The 8,763-nt window shown below is 38.6% G+C and overlaps 1 protein-coding gene across 3 annotated transcripts in view; it reads left to right on the top strand.

The window, feature by feature from the left end:
* The first annotated feature begins 839 nt into the window (after positions 1-839).
* ABO6 (DEA(D/H)-box RNA helicase family protein) overlaps positions 840-8,763 on the top strand; it is a 116,910-nt gene continuing 108,986 nt past the window's right edge. Inside the window, exons 1-4 of one of the 3 annotated variants that reach the window (XM_088955476.1) lie at positions 840-1,360; positions 3,212-3,366; positions 3,485-3,572; positions 3,704-3,940. In XM_088955476.1, coding sequence (XP_088811602.1) covers positions 1,115-1,360; positions 3,212-3,366; positions 3,485-3,572; positions 3,704-3,940 — 726 coding nt within the window. In that variant the 5' untranslated portion in view covers positions 840-1,114. Of the gene's footprint in view, positions 1,361-2,520; positions 3,367-3,484; positions 3,573-3,703; positions 3,941-8,763 lie in introns of all 3 variants that reach the window. The other 2 variants (XM_088955477.1, XM_088955478.1) reach the window with 2 other exon arrangements.

The raw sequence follows: 8,763 nt of genomic DNA, 5'->3' as shown, positions 1-8,763 counted from the left end.
TACAAAAAATTAAAACAATTAATCATTAATAAAGTAAAATAAATAAAATAGAACACTAACAAATAATATATGGAAAAATAATTATTTTATCAAGTAATTAGCAATAATTATTGTTAAAAATATTAATGTAATTAATCAAAATTACTAAATTAGTAAATAATTTTTTGTAATAACTTATTAAACTAAATATTTAATTATTTTAAACAACATTGCATTATTTCCTTAGTTATAAGTTTTGGTTATTTCACTTTCCTTGATAAATCCCATGTAAGGGTGAAATCAAGCCAAGCTGAACCAAACTTTGGCATGTTTTGTCTCGACTAGATTAAAATGCTATTAGGTTTGAGTTCGAGCTCAAGTTGGCCTCAAACTATATTTTCTAGCTTGGGTTTTCGGTTCATCAAAAATTCAATGTGCTTAAGTTCGACTAGAAAGCTCCAACATGTATATATATATACATATTTTTGTAATATGCAATATATAATAAAATATACTATATATTTTTATATTCTATAATATATATTTATGTATATATATATATATATATATATATATATATCTTAATCGTGCCAAACTTAGGAAGGTTTCAAGCCAAACTTTTTATTAGTAGAATTCGACTATGAATAACTAATCTAGCTTACTCTAAGGTTTAGACTTGATTCGAACTCGATTAGAATCAAAATCTAATCATTCTTAACGAAATTCGAGCCCAAATTTTGAGTTCAATTCAATTGCAAGTTTGCAACAATGCACGGGTCCTGCTTGCAAAAAATATAATTGTATATTATATAATTTATAATATATTATATATGATATACTTATAAATTTTAATTATCACATCACCGGTCAGATTTTGTGAACGTTGAAACATACTTGCAAGATCAATAAATTATAAACCCTAACGTCTCAATCTGAGTTCTCGTTCCGCCAAAACCTGGCCAAAGGGATGAGCCCGCTCTATACTTACCTGCGTTCGTGGCACGGTGTACGTTCATCGGTCTCTGAGTTTCAATTTATTCTAAGCACAACAAGCAAAGACTCGCATTCGTTTTCTAGTTTGGTCGAACTGGGCAGACTGTTGTTTTAGTGGAGCCATGGTTGTGAACAATCCAGAATGCATTCCGGGTTAAGGGTTGTGGGGATCGTTAAGTTCGTTTCGACTCTGTCTAGACTCAGGTGTAAGAGTGCAGATGAAGCTCTGTCTTGGTTCCTGCGTGTTTCTATCTCCGATGGCGGAGAGTTCAGAAAATGGGGAGGAGTTTGGTCGAATTACTTGGTTGCTGGGCGGAGAAGTTTTTGTGGATACGCGGCAGAGCAGTTCTCGGACGATGAATACGAATGCGATTTCGAGAATCATCAGGTTTCTGTTATACGCATATTTTTCTTTCTTTGACCATTGAAGTTTAATATGTAATTGAAAAAAGTGACATTTATTGGGCGAATTGTGAAGCTTTAAGCAGAAGTTTATGTAGTCCGTTTTGTGTTTTCTGTTTGAATCTCAGTGAATGATCTTTCCGTAGTTTTGGAAGGTCTTCCCATGTTTTTCTGTTCTATTTTGGGTAAAAACAAAAACGGAGGTTCAGTTCAGAAGAGCATTTTATTTCTTTTTGTTTTCTCTAATGCTGAAACTACATGACTTCCAGCAATTGGAGTCATTTATCAAAAGCATGCAACCATGACAGCAACATTGCTTAGCTTCTCTGGATCAATTGGACAAAGCTAATTCTATAAGGTTGGAATTAATGGCCTAAAACCTAAGATATTATGAGTAGGAATGGTACGAAGGATGGTGATGTGGAAATTGACCGTCATACAATAATTTTGTAGATGAAGAAACAAGGGGAGGTCCCATGGAGATTCATATCTTTGATTAGGAAGGCATGAGTCATAGATAACAGTTTGAATAGCTCGTTCAACTGGGTTCCTGGCTGACTCAAATTCAGTCCTCACAGACCCGTCCTCACACCGTGTTCACAGCCACTTGCAGCTGTGCATTGGGAATATCTCCCCATGAATGAAAACATACAAATATGGAGATGTTCCTGATGCACGGCTGCAAAAGGCTGTGAGCATGGTTCTCTGAGGACTAAATCCATACTTGACCGACTCCTTGGCAGAGCAGGAGCTGTAAGGGATCATATGGAATGGGGAATAGCAAGTCTGGGAGTTAATTTGTAACACATCTGTATTGCTTCCAAATTATTTGTACTCTTGTGGCCTGCTGCCTTTTGGAGCGGCCAGAATTTGTTTGTAATGAATATACTGTTATTTATCAATTTTTTTTTCCCTACTAAGGAAATTCTTTGGTAGATGAGATGGTCAAAGGAGGGGTGGGGAAGTGATCTGTATTTTTTCCCCCTACTCTTGTGGCCTGCTGCCTTGTGTGGAATTATACATGTACTTGCTGGTGCTTGACTCTTTTAGAGATTCATGTCTTTGGAGTCTTGATGATTGCACATTGCACTACGTCCTCTGATTTTCAATTATATTTTATCTGTTATCTATTGATGCCATGCACAGAAAAAGAAAGAAAACAGCAGAGACACACTAGAGAAATAGGAGAAAGAAGAAACAGAGGAGGAGGAGAAAGAATAAGAGGCTGATTGGGATCAATTGACTTCTCTTCTCCCAGTTGGCTGATCAAGTAAACAGATCGGATTTGGGGGAAAATTTCTGGAGTATGCTTGAGATTCAATGATGGAACTGTACCAGTCTTAGTTTTGGACTATACCTAGTTCAGTTTTGCTCTGTTTTGTAAGCTAAGTGCCATCTTGTCACCAATTGCATGTAACTGATTTTTTCTCTTAATAAAATTTCTATTTTACTCTTAAAAAAATTTATAGATTGCTAATTAGGTACAAGGATGATTGTCCCCTGATTAAGTATTGGGAGACTGAACTAAATGTAGGACAAAATAGACAAATAATCATAAAGTAACACATTATGCAAAGAGCTAAATACCCCTGTTTAGTTGACTGCTAACATCTATAAGGTACTTTTTTTGGAGTCAATTAATTGCTCTGGAGTCTGGAAATGAGAACTTTCTCTTACTTTATAATATGGAAATTTGTTTGTTTGAAATGTGGCCTTAGAAAACAGTTTTAACCTTTTCCCTTGTTCTAGTTGATTTTTTACTTATTTTGTTTTTAAATTCTATAAAGTATTACAGCGATGGAAAATCCCAGTAGCTAAAATAATGTTTCGATGTTAGGCATCTTCCTCAGTGGTCAATATTGATGAATGGAAATGGAAGCTTAGCTTGCTTTTACGCAGTGAAAAAGATCGAGAGATAATTTCTAGGGACAAAAGAGATAGGAGAGACTATGAGCAGATTTCTAACATAGCCAAAAGGATGGGACTATACAGGTGGAGGAACATTAAATATATAACTTTGCTTTTCTTTGTTAATTCTTTTTTTAGGTCTGACCATTAGTTGGGATATTTATGAAATGTTCAAGGCTAAAAACTATTTGCTAAAATCTAGTGAAATGTACGGAAAAGTGGTGGTTGCAAGCAAAGTTCCTCTTCCCAATTATAGGCCAGATCTTGATGACAAGCGCCCACAAAGAGAGGTAATGACTTCTGGATATTTTGCAACAAGCTCCTTTTTCATGCTTTATGCAGATTCAGTTTTTTGATAGGGGTGTACTGAAATCTTGCTGCTTCAATTTGTTTTTTTGATAATTATGCTTCATTTTTATAGGTGGTTATCCCACTTGGCTTGCAAAGGAGAGTTGAAGGCCTACTTCAGGAACACCTTGACAGAATGCAATTAACTTCTGGACAGGACAGAAATAATTCAGTTGATGATAAGGTCATTAGTCAGATGGAAGATGTGAGCCAGTATGAGAACCCAGATTCTTTTCTTGATGGGTCAGTGATGGAAAAGGTTCTTCAGAGGAGGAGTTGGCGAATGCGTAATTTGCAGAGAGCTTGGCAGGCAAGAGCAATTTATTTTCTTTGCTGTTTTACTAATTGGTTGGTGGTGTCAAATGGCAATATCTAGAGCCGTAGTTTTTACGCACCTAGGAGATTTATTCTTGTTTGTTTTCCTAGGTGTTAATTGGTTTGGGACTAGGGGTATTTTAGTCTTTTTATATTAGAATCTTTTATGCTCTGTCTAACTTTATTGGGCAGAACAGTCATTTGCATTGTAACCAAGAATTTGTAAATAGTGATAGCCAATTGGTTGGTAGAGATCATTCCATTTTTTCCACTTTTTTTTTCTATTTCTTTTTTTTTTCTCACCTCTTTCTCTCTCTCTCTCTCTCTCTCTCTCTCTCTCTTTTTGATCAATAACACTTTCATTAATTCATCAGTAGAAAATTTACAAGTGGAAGACAAACACACTTATCTTCCAAGAGTCACAAAGAACTTCAAGAAAAAAAAGAAGAAAATACAAAGATACAAGGACACTAACATTACAACTTAGCCCTAAACAAGGAATCCCTTTCTGCCCCTTGTTTTGCTAAACCGTCAGCTAGGGAATTAGCTGATCTCTTAATCCAACATGTCTTAATTTCCATCTCCCGCACCAGCCATTTGAATTTCCTCTTCTCATTGTTATACTTCCAAAGATCATTTTGTTCTTTGGTCAGCCACCCTATCACCACCTCTGAATCCCTTTCAATTATAAGTTTCTTGATGTTCAATTCCTTAGCTTTCCGGGCTCCTTCCATAACTGCACATATCTCAGCTCTAAGGGAGTCACCCACTCCAATTGGGCCTGAGAACATAGCAGAGATGACCCTATTTTCATCTCTAAAAATACCCCCGATCCCTGATTGTCCCGGGTTTCCCCTACTGCATCCATCAAAGTTTAATTTCAAGAATCCACTAGGTGGGGGGGTCCAAGCCGCACTCATTACTGACTTGATCTGCGTGCAACTTGCAATTTCACCCCACTTCCTCAACATGTCATCCACAGTGTAATCTGTGAATATTTCCAGAGATTTCAGCCACTGTACCGCCCTAACCTGTATGATAGCCCTCAAATCTGCTGTCCCTCTCTGAGTTTCTGAGAATATCCTGGAGTTCCTTTCCTCTCTTTCTCTCTCTCTCTCTCTCTCTCTCTTTTTTGAAGAATAAAAATAAAAATTTTATTAAAAGAGAAAGCTCGGGTACAGACAACTAAAACGGTGTGAAGATTACACCCATCCATCTACAACACCAACTTAAGATCAGAAAATAGAGGTAAATGGTTGAGAGCCACCCGAGACAAAACATATTAAAATTCCTAATTAAGCATTTCTTCTTGTCCATCTCCTTTGACTCCTTCACCCCAATCCTCCCCTCCTTCCTGAACTGCAATCTTCTCTTCCCCCCCCCCCCCCCCCTCCACCCCAAAAAGACATATTCTTCTCAAAAGCTTCAAAAGCTTTCCTAGTGAACTCCTCTCCACCCCAAAAAAACAGCCCTAAACTCTTGCCCACTTTGACATCCCTATCAACCAAAAATCAATCTCCTCTTCCCCCCCCTTCTTGCCTGCCCTGACTGATGTAGTTGCAATTGACCCCTTTTCGCTGATTCGATTACCCCTTTCCTCCTTGTCCCCATCCTCTGGCCTCAACTCCAAATCTTCTACAGTAGCTGGTGGCCGTTGTATTGGAATCCCTTGAGACTCTTGAGTCTTGACACTTGTTTCCCTTAATTTCTGCAGTTTTCAAACTCATATATTTATCTTTTGAGCTTCTTTTCTTGTAGACTTTCTAGGACTTGTTGGTAGGACCAGCACCGACCAGACCATTTTTCAAATGTGAAAAAACTTTTGACACGTGGACAAGTTGGAACTTGCTCAGCTCTCTTGCTTTCTTCAACGGCTCTAAAATAGAAGCATCTTTCTCCCTGACCTCAAAGTTCCTCTTCCGACCTAAGTTGATTCCAAGTCTCCCAATTGGGACTTCAAAGATAACACGTTCTTCTTGAGACTCTGCCCCCCCATTCTCTTCACTTAATCTCTCTTTTTCGGGTTGACTACTTGATTCCAGTCTCCAAGGTTCCTCTCCTCTGCACCTCTGCACCTCTTTCTCCCTGGCTACGGATAGACCTACCTGTAGACTGGATGACCTTTCCCTGTTCTTCCAATTTCCCAGCATCTTCCTCCCTAGGAACTAATCTATCTTTAACACAAGGAATACAACGAAACTCGTTTTCACTGCTTCGACTCTCTTTATTCCTCAGTCTTACCGTTTTTCTTCCCAAGTTGTCATAGTTTGCAATGATCCAAACCCAGCCTTTCGTCTTTCTCGATCGAAACCTGTGAAAGTCCCTCTTTTCTTTTCCCCTCTTGAGCTGCAGAGTCTTGGTGCCAAAGCCTTTCCTTATCTTTAAACTGTTGCACCTAAAACTGCTTCAGAACCATTTAAGTCTCTATCTCAGAGAGTGGTCCACACTTGCGGTGTCCAGCTTCTCAAACAAGCCCTGTGACCCTTCGTCTCCCTCCTCAGAAACCGCTCTTAAACTCCCACCCCCCAACTGGACCAGCTCGCACCTCTCTCATTCTCTGCTCTGGTTCTCATAAACAGGGTACCATAGAGCAGGTTGATCTCATCTAACAGCTTGCCAGAGACCTTTGATTACTCCTAGAAACATGTTACTGGCCTGTGATTGATATTGGATGATCTTGTTAACTGATCACTGTTATTTACTATCTGTTTTAAGTGTTAGGTGTAATCTGTGATCAATTTTAAAATGTGGAGGTGTGATGTGAGGCACTCCACTATTTGGAGGTGTGAGGCATAATTCAGAATGATTTCTTGTATTAAGAAGAGTGAAGATGCATAACACTAGTTGAGAGTGGGATCTTGTCGAAGTGGAGGCAAGAGAGCTGGAGTGGAGCAGGACCCCCCCTAGCACAAAAATACCAAATTGGACCGCATTAAAAAGGTGTTGGGGGTGAAGCCTCCACCCAAAACTTTCTTCCCTTCTCTCTCTCTCTCTCTCTCTCTTGCTCTTTCTCTTTCTCTCTCTCTCTCTCTCTCCAGATAAAATAAAAGAATTTATTAAAACAAAAAGAAAGATACAAGGAAGGTGATACCGTGATAAGCAATCACCCGAAAGGAAAGGCCAACCCAAGCTGAACCCGATGAAACAAAACAAACTCAAATCAACCAAAACCAGAACCAAGCTAAAAGACCCTTCTAACAAAAGCCCCTTATCCATCTTGCCACTTTGAAGCTGCCAGATTCACCCGCAACATTCTATGCAGTTACATCTTCCAGATCTTCTACTAATTCCAGCAGAGCCTTTGGCTTTTCAAAGGGAGTTATTATTACCGCCCCCTTTAGCTGCAAGCCCTTGATTATAGTTTCTTCTATTTTCTTCTAATCTAGTGGCTGTTCATTTGTCTGAACCACTAGCTTCTTTTGCCAGTTGCCTCTCTCCCAATTTGCTATGGTTCTGACTAGACTTCCTTTACCTGTCGTAACCTGTATTTTATCATTATGTTTCAATTCATCAGTTTTCCTTTTTTCTTCCCTTTTGTCTTCCCTGCCTCCTCATCCTGCCCCAAAAATTCCTGCAAAATCTTTGTGATCTCCTTCCAACCTTCCCCTCTTCTTCCTTCTGGAAAGCAAACAACCTGCTTCTTTCCTCAACCAAAATGTTCATAAAGAGTTATATACCTGCCTTTAACATTTTCCTTTCTTTCTGCAGTGTAGGTTCTTTCCTCCACTCCTTTCTAACCTTTGAACATAGTTTCTCCCCAACTGTAAAGCTCTATGCCCCTTACCTACCAGTAATACCATTGCCATATTAGTTCCCTAACCTTCAAAGCTGTATTCCCTCTAGAAATGCCAATATTGCTGCTGTATCAGATAGTGAGAAAGGGTCCAGTGAGAAGTCTATTATGGAGCAATTGGCAGTTGTGAAGGCTTAATTTGAGAGGTATAGGGAACTCCTCAGCCACTTGGAAAAGGAAGTTGGTTCCAACCCTGTAGGCAGTTAAGCATCTACTGCCTAGCATATGCTTTTGAAACTTGGATAACTCTTCGATTTTTTTTTTAATTTTTTTAATTTTTCTTTATTTTAAAGTGTCTGGCAACATTAGATATCTTCTCAACCTCCCTCTGATCTTTATCCTCAGATCTATCAATCAAAGAACCCTCTTGTGATTACATGACCATGTTGGAACTATCTTCTCCCTTTTGAATCTCCTGTCTTCTTTCTTTCCCTGATGCAACTTGAATTGTCCTCTTCAAAAAAGTTGTTGTGAGCTTTATCTTTTCCAGTAGTGTTTCCACCTTGTTCTTTTTCTTCTTTGTTTTCTAACTCTTTAAAAGCCTCCTTTTCTAACTTTTTCCTGCCCAAAAGAATAATCCTGATGCTGTACTCACTTCAGCTTGCTTGTTTTCCATCTCCTCCCTCTTAGTCATCATTTCCTTTGTCTTTTAATGGTCTTGTCCTATATCTCCTCTCTTTCTTATAGACTTGTTTACAACTTTGGTCCAGACATCATCCTTCATACTCTGAAACCTCAATTTCCCCCTCTAACATGTCTCTACCCTGTACTTTATCTCTCTCCCCCTCATACAGGTTAAATACTTCCTACATTCACTTGTTTGGGCTTGTGCCAAGGGGTCTTTATGGAGGCAGAGGGCCAATTTCCTAGGATTAGGAATGCAACTAGGAGATAAATAAACAGATTGGAAGTTTCACATGCTTGAATTATTGACTGCTTCTAGCACTTTGGTACAATCCACATATGTTTGTTTCACTTTCACATTTTCATATTGAACATGTTTTATATGTTTGGTTTTTGCACAT

Source organism: Nelumbo lutea, chromosome 7, assembly GCF_056320005.1.
Source record: "Nelumbo lutea isolate HS-2025 chromosome 7, American lotus-T2T, whole genome shotgun sequence".
NCBI lineage: Eukaryota > Viridiplantae > Streptophyta > Magnoliopsida > Proteales > Nelumbonaceae > Nelumbo > Nelumbo lutea.
Note: the sequence above shows the minus strand (reverse complement) of the source record. Positions and strands in the feature narration are given on the sequence as shown.